Here is a 15,582-nt window from a genome sequence, read left to right as displayed (position 1 = left end):
CTCTTTATCTCCAAAGGGTGTCAAAAACATAAAAAATGGAGGGGAAACTGCTCTGGAATGGGAACATCAGGGCACACTGGTGTGAGGAAGCAGCTGGGATGAATAAATAAGTTCTAGCTCATCCACCAGCCCTCTGTCACTCTGGGAGGTTGTTTTGTCCTGGCCCTCCTGTTCTTCATCTGTAAAATGAGGCTAGGAAAGTCCCATGGAGAGGCAGGCAGTGCAACCTGGGACAACAGTAATGATTCATCTCCCACTGACAAGTCATACTGGTTAGACAAGTTATTTCATCCCTTTGAGTTTCAACTTCCTTGCCTGAAAGCAGGCATAACATTTATTCATTCAACAAACATTTATTGCACTCCTACTATTTTTCAGACTCTGTAAAGGGTTAGGGATTTAGTAATAAACAAAACAGATACAGTCCAATTCCTAATAACAATACAATCTGGAGGAGGAGATAGAAATTGGACGGGTAAGGACACATATGCACACACACACACAACATACACACGCAAATTGTGGTTAAGTGCTATGAGGAAGAATAACAGGGAATTGTTGGTAATCTGGACCAGTGGTTTCCAACTAGGGCCAATTTTGCTTTCCTAGGGGACATTTCTGGCAATTTCTGGAGACATTTTTGATTGTCATAGCTGGGGGTGGGGTGCTTCCGGCAACAGTCCCCTCTAAAAAAGAATTATTGACTTACAAGACCCTTCCCAGAACTGCCTACAACACATACTTAGGGCTTCCCCACAAATCATAAACTCCCATGAAGAAACAAAAGAAAATGATAATGTAAAACCAGGATGCTCTGTTTCATTTAGACTCATGTAACTGCCAGTGGACCAATGTCTCCTTCATTTTAACTTTCATGTATCGTTAGTTTTGTATTGTCAAAAAGATTGCTGATTGCTCCCAGATTCTTCTCTTCTTCCAACTCTTGCTACTCCAAAGTTGTAGAATTGGGGCAAAAGTCATTCACTAACTGAACATTCTCATTGGCATACAAGTACCCTTTACACCAAAGCTATATTAAGTATAATTCTAGTCTTTTTTTTTTTTTTCCCCTGTTTAAGAAGTTTGAATTTTTTTTTTTTGAGACAGAGTATCGCTTTGTTGCCCAGGCTACAGTGAGTGCCCTGGCGTCAGCCTCGCTCACAGCAACCTCAAACTCCTGGGCTCAAGCAATCCTGCTGCCCCAGCCTCCCATGTAGCTGGGACTACAGGCATGTGCCACCATGCCCGGCTAATTTTTTGTATATATATTTTTAGTTGGCCAATTAATTTCTTTCTATTTATAGTAGAGACGGGGTCTTGCTCTTGCTCAGGCTAGTTTCGAACTCCTGACCTTGAGCAATCTGCCCACCTTGGCCTCCCAGAGTGCTAGGATTACAGGCATTAGCCACCACGCCCCGGCCTAATTCTAGTCTTAATAATGATATACTTGGCATCTCAGACTGCCCCAGGATATTCATCATGAACATTCATTTTATAGTACAGATTGGTCCAAATAAAAAAAAAAAAAAAAGAATTATTGGCCCCACATCAAAGTAGTGCTGAGGTTGAGAAACCCTGATATAGATGAGGTTAGGGAAGTTTCCTCCAAGAAAGTCCCACTAGAGGTGAGAGTACCTTCCTTGCAGGGTTGGTGAACCTCAGTTTCCTTGTCTCTCAATAATACATGTAATACCACCTCACAGGACTGCCACGAAGATTGTGTGAGGTTAAGATGCTGTACTGGCTTATGGTAATCGATCAACACATGTTTGTTATTCAGCATATGGTAGCTATTATCATCAGTAACCCCAAGGCCATTTCTAAGATCACCTTCAGGATAAAAAGTTCAACTGTGCTGCTATGGAGAGGACAACAGGCCAGAGAACCAAGACAAGTTGCTTCAAGAGTCCTCTCCTAGCTGTGCCACCATTGGCATGTCCCCCCACATCTTTGGACCTCAGTTTTCTCATCTGCAAGTGAGCATGACCCCTAGCCCCAAAGAATGGTCAGGATGGAGAGATCTGTAGTGCGTGAAGGGATTGGGGAGCAGCTGCCCCTGGCGTGGAAGGTAGTGGACTCACCCCACTCTTGTTCTTGCAGCTCATGGACAGCCCCAGGGCCGGGCCCCCTGCCAGGGACTGCTGCAATCGCTCCTTCACAGCCACCAGCCTCAGCTCCAGGTCGATCCGTTGCTCCTCCTTCACCCGACATTGGGCTTCCAGGGTGGCCACAGCTTCCTCCAGAGCCTTTAACTTTGCTCCTGAGTCCAGAGACACTGATGAGAAACAGTTGAACCTGACCTGAAGCATCGGGGAGTCTGCTTAGGCCTTTGTTTTTGCCTCTTACAGAGGCTGTTCCAGCTCCTCAGTCCTGGTCAGGAGAATGACTTTGGGCCTGGGGTTCTGGCTCCATGCGGGGTGATGTGCTCTTTACCTGCCTGGTCCCCATTTCCCCATCTTCTGCAAACAGCACCCTGATTTCTCACTGGGACACCAGCTTTGCCCTCTCATTCCATATAGTTTGGGTGAGGCTGACCTCACTCCTAGTTCAAGGGCCTGGCACATAACTTAGGCCCGGCCTGTAATCACAACTCACCTGCTGGTCACAGTGATTGTATTAGGGGTCAAGGCTGGACAATCAGAGTGAATCCTGAGACTTCTGTGACCATCCTAGGGAAGAGAAGCTCTCCCCTGGGGTGGCTGAGAGGATTGGTGAGGGCGAGAGCTGCATGGCTACCATGCCATCACAAGGGGGAGAATGAAACCAAAGTAAGGGGGCAGAAGCAGGAGCGAGAGAAACAAGCTTAGCTCCTGGGGACATCTTTAAGTCCCTGGACCTCACTATACCTGATCTTTCAATTTTCCAATGAAATTTTTCTTCTTTTCATTTCTATGCCAGTTTGCCTTGGGTTTCTGTTACTTGTAAACAAGGGCTTTTCTTTGCGCTACTCGTAACCCAGGGCTTTACATAGACCAGAGTTTCTAGAAAGATTTTACTGCTTATTCAGTTTAATCCAACAAACCTATATTAGTATCTTTTTAGTTCTAAGTGTTGGGTCTTACCAGGCTTAAAAATTAGTTCCATTATTTGCCCCAAGGGAGACCACATTGGAGGGTTTTCCAGTAATGAATGAACAAATGAATTCTTCAGATTCGTTTGTTCAGTATGTATGTATTGAGTGCTAACTATGCTGTGAATCAGGCACTGTCCTAGGCCCATGAGATATTTCAGTGAACAAAACAGGCAAAGATCCTTACCCTTATGGAGCTTATATTCATGTGTGTATGTGATAATAAATAAAAAATAAATATAATAATCTGGTATGTTACAAGGTGATAGTGCTATAGAAAAAAAAGTTGAGCAGGACAAGGAGGATAGTCAGTCTGCTCAAATTCCTGGTTTTGACCTTTAGAAAATTCTTTATAGTGAAACCAAACTGCCTTCCTCTGCTTGATTCTGGTTCTTGGCCACACAGAACAGGTCTTAGTTTTAAATTAGAAGTTCTCAATTCCAGGCTCCTGGAGTCTTAGGCAATCTATGGATGGGCTGAACGGGCAGGAACGTGAGCTCCTGAAATTGTTGCAACATTGTGAACTGTGGTGTTTCTTTTTAGGAAAGTGTCCGTAGTTCCATCAGATTCTTATAGGGCTACGTGAGCTTGGACATATTCTATAAGGACAGGACTTTTGTTCCCTCCAGCATGTGGAGAAACCTAAAAGGGTGGCAAACTGCAGTTAGAGAATTCGAAGGAAACACAGAAGAAAATGGGGTGTGCAGGAGCCCAGAGCAGGCAGGGCCTGCCGAGGTGCCTGGATTCAGAAGAGGATTCTGGGAAAGCGTCACTGTGCATCACTCCCAGCACCTGAACCAATGTCTCACACATATCTGTGAATGAATGAAGGTGGGGTTCAAAACGATCTTTCTTATTTCCTTGATTCGAAGGCGCACGGCTGTCTTGCACATTTCTTAAGTCAGAATGCATGTTACCACATTAAGTGTACACATTGTTGTGATGCTTTTTCATCCCCTTACCCCAAAACAGTTATTCAATTGATGGCACTTCCTTTAATTAGGAGGAATTATGATACTGATGAAGAGAAGGAGAAAGAGGAGGAGGAAGGGGAGGAGAAGAAGCCCACCTCTCCTGGGTGGGAAACCAGGTGACCTGTGCAAACGAGCTCCTCTTACCATGCCCAAGGCTGAGACGCCCATGGGTGCTCAAGCCCACACCCACATAGGTACCTGGGCTGCTCCGAATGGCTTCCTTCAGCTCCCTCTTCTCCTGCCGCAGTGCCATCAGCTCTGTCCGAATTGTCTCTTTCTCTTTCTCCAGCTTCTCTTTTTCTACCAGGTACCTCCGGGCATCCTCCTCAGCCCGATTCTTGCCGTACTTGTATTGATTGGCACCTGCAGAGATGTGGGGAAGGAAAAGGAAGGAAAAGGAAATTATTTTATATAATTTTATGTTTATTAAAGAATCTGAGAGAAGAAAGGAGAGTAACTATATACTTATATTAACCTTTTAATTTACCATCTGGGTATCATTTTCTTACTCCTACCCACTTTCTTTGTGCTATTCTTGTCAAATTTTTGCCTTTCTATATACTATAGGCCCAACAAAATGCAAATAAATAGCTTTATATAATTATCAATACTTTTTCAACTCAGTAAGAAAATAAAGGAGACAAGATATGCATTTTAAAAAATAATTACTTAACTACCTTTACCAGTATTGTTTGGTTTTTTTGTGTGAATTCAAATCACTGAGGTCACACTTGCTTTCAGCCTAAAGAGCTTCCTTTTGCATTTTTTGTAAGTTGGATCTGCTAGCAACACACTTTCTCAGTTTTTGTTTATCTGGGAATGTCCTAATTTTACCTTAATTTTTTGAAAGATACTTTTGCTGGATGTAGGATCTTGGTTGTCACAGTTATTTTCTTTCAGTGTTTTGAATATGTTATCCCACTGCCTTCTGGCCTCCATTGTTACAGAGAAGAAGTCAGCTGTTTATCTTATTGGGGTTCTCTTGTAAGTGATGGGTTGATTTTCTCTTCTGCCTTCAATTTTCTCTTAGTCTTTGATGGTGTCAGCATTTTTACCATGATGTGTCTTTTATCTGTATCTTACTTGGACTTCACTGAGCTTTGTGGATGTATAAATTAAAGTTTCTCAATAAATTTGGCAAGTTTTCAGCCATTATTTATTCAAATATTTTTAATGCTCATTTCTCTCTCTTCTCTCCTTCTGGTACTCCCTTTACACATGTTAGTACACTTAATGGTGTCCCACATTTCTCTGAGGCTCTGTTCATTTTTATTCATAAATTTTCTTTCTGTTCTTTGGCTTGCATAATCTCTATATTTTTTGCATAATCTCTATTGATTGAGCTTCAAGTTCACTGATTCTTTCTTCTACCAGTTCATCTTTGCTGTTGAGCCCATCTAGTAAGTTTTTCATTTCAGTTATTATACTTTTCAGTTATTGTATTTTCATTTCAGTTATTGTACTTTTCATGTACTTTTCAGTTCCATGATTCCCATTTGGTTCTTATTTTTATAATTTCTCTCTCTCTGTTTTTTTTTTTTTTTTTCTTGTTTAAAGAACATACTGCTGCAGAATCTCTCTCTGTTTTGAAACAGGGTCTCACTCTGTTGCCTAGGCTAGAGTGCAGAGATGTCATCATAGTTCACTGCACCTTCCAATGCCTGGGCTTAAGTGAGCTGGGGTGAGGGCAATCAGGGCTCTGGTATTTTTGGCCTGCCCCACCTGAGGCCAAGCCTATTCCCTATGAACTGGGGAGAGGACAAGAGCTCCCTACCTCTTGGCTGCACTCATCTGGAATTTAGCCTCTGCAACATGGAGCTAGACATGATGAAAAGTGCTGGTGGCTCACCCTTCCTGAGGAGATACCATAGCCCTTGACTGGGAGCTGAGGGAAGGGGGAGCACTGTTTTTTTGTCTACAACTGCCTGGAGTGGAGATTCTTTCACACTAAATTGGGGTTAGGGGGTAAACTTCTACTGTTCTTATTGAGATTTAGTAAGTTTTCTAGAAAAAATGTTTCTTCATTTGCTATATGTCCTTAGGACAATTTTCAGAGACTTTAAATGTTTGTTTTAATAATTTTCACCAGTTATGGTTCTTTTGCTAGGGAGTGGGTCCATGGAGCCTCTCAGACCACCAGTTTTCTCAGCAGTCTTCTTGGCCTCCATGATTCTTGTGTCTCGATATTCATGCCCTCTTGTAGTCCCTTCCCACAATAGATAGTGTTGACCTGTGTAACCATCAGGATATTGCAGAAATGACAGAGTGTGACTTCTAAAGCTAGCTCATAAAATATCGTGCAGTGTCTCCCTTGCTGCTCCCTCTTGGGTCACTTGTCTGGGGGAAGCCAGCTGTTACACCATGAAGACAGGCAGCCCTTTGGAGAGGTCCTCATGGTCCCTCCTCCCAAACACCAGCACAAACTTGCCAGGCATGCGAGTGAGCCATCTTAGAAGTGGATCCTCCAGTCTGTCAAGCGTTTAGGTGACTTCCGAATGACAAACTGACATCTTGACTGCACTTCACGAGATACCCCAAGCCAATACTGCCTAACTAAGCTGCTCAGGGTTCCTGACCCACAGAAACTGTGTGACATAACACATGAGCGTTGTTTTGAGCTGCTAAATTTTGGGTAATTTCTTATGTAGCAATAAGTAATTAATACATGATCTTGGGCAAGACCTTTTTGCTAAAGACTGAATGTTTATATCCCTCCCAAATTCACATGTTGAAACCTAGCTCCCAATGTGATGTTATTTGGAGGTGAGGCCTGTAGTAGGTGATAAGGTCATGAGGGTAGAGCCCTTGTGAATGGCATTAGTGCCCTTACAGGAGATACCCGAGAGAGCAAAGGATCGACATCTGTGAACCAGGAAATGGGTCCTTGCTAGTCACTAAATCTGCTGGCACCTTGATCTTGGACTTCCCAGGCTCTATAACTAAGAAATAAGTTTCTATTGTGTATAAGTCACTATGGCATTTTGTTATAGCAGCCCAAATGAACTTTTTGTATTCTTCAGTTTCTTCATCTGAAAAACAATGTTGTTGGACTGCATCGGTGATGTTCCACTGTGTTTTCCAACTGCCCTTCAAGGAACCCTATGGCTTCACAGTGATGGCTAACAGGCCACTGTATGGGCAAGGGGAGGCCACGTGGGCCTCAACCAGAGTATCTCTACTTTTTACCACAACCCAATCCCCCACCCCACCCCCAAGTAGCTGGGACTACAGGCATGTGCCACCATGCCCGGCTAATGAAAAAAAATTTTTTTTTAGTGATAGGGTCTATGTTGCCCAGGCTGGTCTCAAACTCCTGGCCTCAAGCAATCCTCCTGCCTCAGCCTCCTGAGCAGCTGGTATTAAAAGGCATGAGCGGCCGGGCGCTGTGGCTCACGCCTGTAATCCTAGCTCTTGGGAGGCCGAGGCGGGCGGATTGCTCAAGGTCAGGAGTTCAAAACCAGCCTGAGCAAGAGCGAGACCCCGTCTCTACTATAAATAGAAAGAAATTAATTGGCCAACTGATATATATATATAAAATTAGCCGGGCATGGTGGCACATGCCTGTAGTCCCAGCTACTTGGGAGGCTGAGGCAGAAGGATCGCTTGAGCCCAGGAGTTTGAGGTTGCTGTGAGCTAGGCTGACGCCACGGCACTCACTCTAGCCTGGACAACAAAGCGAGACTCTGTCTCAAAAAAAAAAAAAAAAAAAAAAAAGGCATGAGCCACCATACCCGGCAGTAGCTCTACTTTTATACTTCTTTTATAAACTGGACTTTCATATAAGATTTAATTTGAAGGAAGTATCTACTTTTTTTGTCTTTGATGTTGACGTTTTCATTTTTTATAATTTGTGATTTCTTTAATCTTACATGCCCTTTATTTCCAGTGCCTATGAGACTAGAAAATAAAGACGGTTCCACAGCAACCCTCTAATTGTTTAGAGAGGAAACTCAGACCCAGAGAGGAGAAAGGACTATTTCCAAAGTTATACAGTAATTTAGTGGTCAAGGGAGGATGGAATACAGATTTCCTGACCCCTAGAAAGGGACTATCTATACTAGTGAAATGAAGCTATCCTATGAAAAAGTATTTTAAAAAATAAATCTTCAGACAGAACTTGACATTGTTCAGATGCTGGGGATTGGAAATGTAAAGCAACAGAGGAAGAACTCTTGGAACACGCCGTCCCACAGGAAGCTGGCTTGCTGGTAGAGATAAATCACACAGGAGCAGAGGTGAGTGTTGGAAATCAAACAGAGCTCACAACAGAGCTGTCTGGCACCTTAGCCATCACCGTGCCCCGTGGCAATCGGGCAATTCCCAGAGCCCCTGCGGGTGCTAGGCAGAGCTAGGGCTGGGACAGAGGGGAGCCAGGTCCAGGGTGTTTGGAGGGGTTCAGTTCTCCACTTATTACCCCAAAGCAGAAATCACAAATTGTTAGCTCTGAAACTGATACAGCTGGTAGACAATTTCTCTTTCTCTTTGGCCTCATTTGGTGTTAATTTTTTTTTTTTTTTTAAAGTAGTGGTTGACATTAAAAAATAAGGTTTCACAAAACGTTTAGATTTCTGGCCTCTTTTGAATAATTGGCAAATCTGTCATTGGGGGACTGACACTGCTGTGTGGGGACCATCGGCTGGAGCTGAGCAGAAGCAACCCCTGCAGTTGGGACCTGAGTGCTCCAATTTCCTACGGTCCCCCCATATTCCCTCTAAGGCCACATGCTAGCTGCCCTTTATCGCTGTGCTTGTGCTGTTATTTTTCTAAGGGTATATTTTGCATCTCACTTCAGTCATTTATTTACCCACCTGACCCCTGGAGACCCCCCTCCAATAGACGGCTTCCCTCTCTTCCCCCCTGCTCAGTGGGGCAGGCCCACACAGAACTCACTGGAGGCATGGCGCTTGACCTTGACCTGCGGGTCCACGCGGTGGGACTTCTCACTGCAGGAGGAGGCGTGGCGCTTCACCTGGGCCCCGGCGGGGCGTTCGGGCTCCTCGTCCTGTGCAGGAGATGGAGGAAGAAGGTTAAGTGCAGGCAGGCTCAGACTCATCAGTGCGGCGGTACTGCAGGGGTAACGTAGGGGGTACTGCAGGGGTAACGTAGGGGGTTCTGCAGGGGTGACGTAGGGGGTTCTGCAGGGGTAATGTAGGGGGTTCTGCAGGGGTGACGTAGGGGGTTCTGCAGGGGTGACGTAGGGGGTTCTGCAGGGGTGACGTAGGGGGTTCTGCAGGGGTGACGTAGGGGGTTCTGCAGGGGTAACGTAGGGGGTTCTGCAGGGGTGACGTAGGGGGTTCTGCAGGGGTAATGTAGGGGGTTCTGCAGGGGTAACGTAGGGGGTTCTGCAGGAGTAACGTAGGGGGTACTTCAGGGGTAACGTAGAGGGTTCTGCAGGGGTAATGTAGGGGTTCTGCAGGGGTAACGTAGGGGGTACTGCAGGGGTGACGTAGGGGGGTCTGCAGGGGTGACGTAGGGGTACTGCAGGGGAGTGCTGTGGTCCTGCTTGGTGTGAGCACTCTTTGCTCTGAGATCTTGGCCTTTACAACTGTTGTGTAGCACTCAACAGTTTATAAAGCACTTTCACTAGCAATGTATCACTCGAACCAGGCACTTTCCTGGTTGGGGGTGGAGGGGTGGGGGAGAAGCAGAAGGCAGCCCTAAACTGGAGTACCTGCTAAGAGACGAAAATTATAATGTCAAAAGACCAGGTTTGATTTGTCATAGATATTTTAGTCCTCCACATCATTTGGAAGTACCCTTATAATTTTCTGAATTGCTAATATAGTCTTTCTACACACACACACACACACACACACACACACAAATGCCATGGATGAGATCAATGATAGAAGTGATATAACTTAATAGATTGATGCACGGAGAGTATATTAGGAACACTCAAAATCCAGTCAGAGCTCAGGAAACATGGGTGGAATGTGATAGTACTGTAAAATAATAATAATGTTGTTTACAACAGTACTATTTACTCTTAGACCTTCTAATGTGCTGACACCGTGTTAAATTATTTTTTACATAAAATATTTCACTTAATTCTTGCAATAGTTCTAGAAAGTAGGTTTTATCATATCCATTTGGAGCCAGGAAATGAGGACCAGAGAAGCGAAGCCCCAGGTAACTCAGCCTCAGCCCTGAGTCTGACTCCAACGCTCATGTCCTTAAGTGCTAAGAGGGCTTGCTACTAAACTCTGCAACTAAGAAAAACTTCAAGCTGCATCCACTGGTTCATCTGAGTTTGAAGAAAGACCATCTGAACAGAAGAAGGATGGCTGGAAAAGGGAGCCCTAGCAGTGAGAGCTCCGAGTGTCATCCGGCACCATCCGAGGCAGGGGTCCTGGCCGACAGACTTGCTTCCATCTCTGCCCCCCAGCTGTGAGGCCTGACCCACCTGCCAGCATCTGATCAGCGTGTGGCTTCCTGAGGGAGGGGACGGCGCAGGGCATGCTGCCGTGAGCATTCCAGGTCATGTGGCTACAGAAGCCTCACGGTAAATGAGTAAGCTGTTATCTCCGTCAGTCTCCCGGGAGCTAAAGCCCAGACTGCAAGTGCCACCAGCGGAAGGTCTTTGGGGCAGCCCATAGTCAGCTTCTGCCCTGGACCCCGCGGAATGAGCAGCATCAGTTCCCAGAGCAACCAACAGAGGAGAGCCCAAGCGCCTTGCTCAAACTGGAGACGATGCCTCACATGTCTGCCGTGCTTGGCAGTCTACAGAGCCCTTCCTTCCTCCTGGTCTGGGGCTCTCCGCACTGCACCACCCAGCCTCCTTCGCCAGGGACTTCTTGTCCTGAGCCACCATCTGTGATAAGAAGGGGCTCTCCTTCTAGCTGCTGCTAGTTAAATGAACATGATCTCTTTGAGGCAGAAGATAAAAGGAGCAGTGAGGAAGAGCTAAGTAAGTGGCCACTGCCACAGTCCTGGGCAGCCCCGATGGACCATACCTGCATCTTTTCATAAGGAACATCATCGTAGACTCGGGGCTCAGGCCACTGATCCTGGCAGGATCTTGCATATCTAGAAAATAAAAGTACAATAATGATGATGATGGTGACACTTTGCAGCTTACAGTGCCTCCCTGTCTACACTCTCATTTGATTGTGGCAACAGCTGTTGATGCAGGCCAGAAGATTAGTAATAGCAACGTGGCAGGCAACGTGCCATGTGCTGTGTTAGGGCTTCACAGGCGGAACCAGTGTGGTTCTCACAATGACCGGAAGGCAGGTTAATTCATCACCACTACCCTATGGGTCAGTAAACAGACGATCCAAGATGGCAAGCAACCAGCACTAGCTCCCACAGGTGGTGGTGACACAGCTGGGACTGAAAACTGGCTCTTCTAATGCTGAACTTCAAGCACTAACCACAGTCCCATGCTCAAGGGCGTGGGAGCCTGAGGTCCCATGGCATGAGGGCAGAGGCCAGGCCACTACTCCAGGGCTTCTGCACTTTTGCTCATCCCATCCACAGCTTGCCCCGACCCTGGGCTGCAGCCAGCTCCCTGGTCCTTGCTGGAGGAGGGGGCACCCGTTCTGGCTTCCCAGGGAAGCAGAGTCTGCCTCAGCTCCTCCTCCCTTTCCTCCCAGCCTCTGAGAGCGAGCTGAGACAGGGAAGGCCCCGGGCGGGTGTGGCCGGCAGGCAGCAACCCTCACAGGAAGGAGTTCCGCCCCGCACTGACGATGCTGGTTAGGGTCTCCACGTCCACGTAGTCATAGTGCAGAGCCTCAGGAGTGACTTTGGAGCCCATCTCCACCAGCAGCAGCCCAAGCCAGCGGCCCATGTCTTCTGAACAGCTTGCCTGGGGGGGAGAGGGGCAAAGGTAGAGTTCACTTTGGTACTGCCAGGGCTTCCGGCTACCTGCTCGCTTCAGCCAAACCCAGAAATATGTGTAAATACCCATCATGTTCCCGGTACTTAGGGATCAAAGAGGAGTGAGACTAGAACACACATTGAGAAATCCAAGGGGCCCCTCCCTCCTTCTATTGAGGTTTCTGTTCAAACACCTCCTCCCCAGGGAGGCCCTCCCTGACCACCTCTCTGAGGTAGCAGACCCTCACCAGCTACCCTGAGCCTTCCCGACCGCCTGGATGTAAAACCAACATTTGGCTGTTTTCTGAAATTTAAAAAAATATTTACTTTTTATCAGAGGAGGCTATTTCTCACATAATCAAATTTTTTCTTTTGTTATAATTCTCAAATAATTATAGTACTGTATATAGGAAAATCTCCAAAAAGTTTCAGGTCAACTAAACACATTCTTATGTTACTTCTCATTTAAAGAGCATTATTATAAAATCAAATTAGCACACAAATGCTAAATGTGAATAAAGGAAGCACACTTTTTGCCTGAAAGCTCTGTGTTTAAGTTAAAGGAAGTCAGGGACCTATCTGACACTGTGGAAAACAAAAGTGAGTGGGAGACTGAGGCAGGAGGCTCCCTTGAGCCCAGGAGTTTGAGGCTGCAGTGAGCCGTGATCGTACCACTGCACTCTAGCCAGGGTGACAGAGTGAGACCCTGTCTCTCAAAAAAAAAACAAAAAAAAAAAACCCCAGTAAGTTACAGAGGCAATATTTCTTGAAATTTAAGAACTGAGAGAGGCAGTGGGTACTGGGCAGAGAAGAAGACCAAGAGGCTGGGTCTTACTTCTAGGACAAGGTCAAGAGACCACGAACCCTTCCTGGAGCCCTGGACAAAGCAGTTGGCTGCCCTGGCCTCAGTTTCCTTATCTGTAATGGGGGAAGGTAGTGTTTTAAGTTTCCTAAGTTTTCCTCCAGTGTTAACATCTTAAATTCTAAATTGCTAAAGGGCTGCCATGTGGGAGACAGAGCCCATGTATTCTGCATGACCTCAGAGAGGAGGGCAGGTGCCAATGCATAAGAAGGACAATGAACGAGTGAAATGAAATCACATTCCATTCACCCATTTGTTCCACGAATATTCCTTGAGCACACAGTATCTGTTGGACGTAGAGCAAAGTTCTGGAAAATCAAAAGTATGCAGAACAGGCATGGTTACTGCCTTTATACAGCTTAATGATTTTAACTTTATATGGGGTAAATCTTTCTAAAAGTTTGAGTTGCTTGCTGGGAGGGGTGGTGGTTTATCAGAGGAGGCTATCCGGTGAGAAGGGTTTAGAGGGGATTCCACAATCAGATCGGATTGGACCAGACCAGGTTCCTTTCAGGCTTGGGATTTTAAGGTCAGGGAGAATATACAAATCTAGGTGCTGGGGCTGGCGACTTAGTAAATAAAAATACAGAGTACTCTGCTAAATTTGAATTTCAGGTAAACAACGAATAATTTTTTAAGTATAGGTATGTCCCCAATGTCGCATGGGATATACTTGTATTAAAAACATTAAAAACATTATTCAGCTGGCACAGTAGCTCACGCCTGTAATCCTATGACTCCGGGAAGGCCGAGGCGGGTGGATCGCTCAAGGTCAGGAGTTCGAAACCAGCCTGAGCAAGAGTGAGACCCCCGTCTCTACCATAAATAGAAAGAAATTAATTGGCCAACTAATATATACAGAAAAAATTAGCCGGGCATGGTGGCGCATGCCTGTAGCCCCAGCTACTGGGGAGGCTGAGGCAGGAGGATTGCTTGAGCCCAAGAGTTTGAGGTTGCTGTGAGCGAGGCTGACGCCACGGCACTCACTCTAGCCTGGACAACAAAGCGAGACTCTGTCTCAACAACAACAAAACCCCCATTATTCATTGTTTACCTGAAATTCAAATTTGAGTGGGTGCCCCGTATGTCGTCTGGGAAGCCTCCTTGGGTCCCCTTGACGGCAGCTGGGCTCGCGCTGCTTCTGGGTCAGCCCCGGCGTGCGGGCAGCAAGCCCCAAGCACAAACAAGACGCGGGCCAGAGTCCCCGCACGGAGGCCTGCCCTGCCGGGATTCCCTCCTCTCACCTCCAGGATGGCCACCTCCTGCCGGTTGCGCAGGATCCTGAAGGCAAACGGGTGTCGCGGCCCGAAGCCGGGGGCCACCTCACAGCCTCGGAGGGCGACTGCGTTCACGTGGGTCCGCAGGTCCGAGCGGTCCTTGTGGAAATACAGAGTGTTGCACTTCAGGCGGCACCAGCGTTCCTTCCAGCCCTGGTTCACCAGCACGTTCAGGTAGCCTGGGAGGGGACACCAGCCGCGTGACCTCCCCACAGCCCACCTGGGACACCCACGTGGGGGGGGGCGCAAAGCGGGGCGCGGGAATCTCCACCCCGGGGACAGGGTGCCTGGACAACCTTTGCATGACCTCGGGCATGCTCTTCTCTCTGAGTGTCAGTTTCCCAGAACGGGGACGGATAAGGGGACATTCGTACATCGCCAGGCGGCCTTCGGACCACACCACGTTTGATGAGGAGGCCAGGACTATATATGACATAATTCTCTCTCTTGTCTTTTCTCCCTCAAAATCAAAACTGTTACTGAAATAATGGATGGTGCTGACACCTGGTGGCAGCGTGTGGGGACGACAACGTCTTGCCAGGACAAAGAATTCTGAAATTGAGCAAGGCTCCGCTGTGTGGCTGATGACGGACAGGTTTAGAATTCCCTCTAAACATTTGAGACTTAAATTTATTATTGTTGTTTTTTTTTAGCATAATATGCTCTGATTCACTGATTACAAAATACTTCTTTATAGCCATGTTCTTTTTACAATAGTTTTTCAGGGTTAGTAGAATATTACTGCACATCCAAAGTATTATACGCGACTTCCTATCGGATTCCAGTGTATGTTTTACATGAGCAAAACAATGTTTCCTCCTTCAACCTCACATTGAATGCATTTATAATAAAAAGTACTTAAATATTTTTATTTAAGAAATTTCCTTGTAAGACTGGAAATTTCACAATTGGCATGTTTTATGCTGGGAAATAAGATACTCTCCTGTCATTATGGAGGAGGAAACTGAGAAACTGAGGCCCTTGGGCTAAGGTCACAGGGAGCACAGACATATGGGGGCCAGTTGGCTTTTCCTTTTGCTGGGCGTCAGGGCGTCAGGGCGTCAGGGGAGGGAAGAGATGGGAAGGCAGGGATTGTTGGATTGTTGGCAGGTGAGGTTTAGCCACCCGGTAGGCTGCATTCTCTTCCCTGCCATGGGGACCAGGTGGATGAGGATGGATGTTCTCCCGGCTTCAGCCCCGCAGCCTGCGTCCCTCCACAGGACCTGGACTGCCCTCCTCCCACGCCCCGTACCCACCACAGCACGGGACCTCCTCCTCGGTGGAGGACGTCTGCAGGTCATCGGCCAGCGGCTTCTTCTTGGAGAAGCTGATGATGCGGGTGATCTTGCGGCCCGCAGCCCTGCTCATGGAGCCCTTCAGCTCGGCCAGGCTGCTCTTCTTCCCCTTGCCTGTGGCCGGACAGATGAGTCAGGGGCGGGAGGTGCTCCTGGCCCCGGCCCCACCATCCCCAGGCCTTCTTGGTGGCCCTTTCGGCCTGCACACGGGGACTGGCCTGCAGCTCCAGGTATGGCAGGCTGGGACGCCTTAGCCAGGTCTCCAGAGTAGTGGGGACCTGCT

The 15,582-nt window shown here is 47.1% G+C and overlaps 1 protein-coding gene across 5 annotated transcripts in view; it reads right to left on the bottom strand.

The window, feature by feature from the left end:
• AFAP1L1 (actin filament associated protein 1 like 1) overlaps positions 1-15,582 on the bottom strand; it is a 59,389-nt gene that overhangs the window by 3,276 nt on the left and 40,531 nt on the right. For 2 of the 5 annotated variants that reach the window (XM_075996203.1, XM_075996201.1), the window contains exons 11-17: positions 15,261-15,413; positions 13,972-14,183; positions 11,709-11,854; positions 11,001-11,073; positions 8,935-9,046; positions 4,243-4,407; positions 2,082-2,275 (exon numbers count right to left, since the gene is read on the bottom strand). In XM_075996203.1, the coding sequence (XP_075852318.1) occupies positions 2,082-2,275; positions 4,243-4,407; positions 8,935-9,046; positions 11,001-11,073; positions 11,709-11,854; positions 13,972-14,183; positions 15,261-15,413 (1,055 nt within the window). Of the gene's footprint in view, positions 1-2,081; positions 2,276-2,310; positions 3,713-4,242; positions 4,408-8,934; positions 9,047-11,000; positions 11,074-11,708; positions 11,855-13,971; positions 14,184-15,260; positions 15,414-15,582 lie in introns of those variants that run through there. The other 3 variants (XM_020283650.2, XM_075996202.1, XM_075996204.1) reach the window with 2 other exon arrangements.

Source organism: Microcebus murinus, chromosome 21, assembly GCF_040939455.1.
Source record: "Microcebus murinus isolate Inina chromosome 21, M.murinus_Inina_mat1.0, whole genome shotgun sequence".
NCBI lineage: Eukaryota > Metazoa > Chordata > Mammalia > Primates > Cheirogaleidae > Microcebus > Microcebus murinus.
The sequence above is the reverse complement of the archived record's forward strand: the minus strand, read 5'-3'. Positions and strand labels throughout refer to the sequence as shown.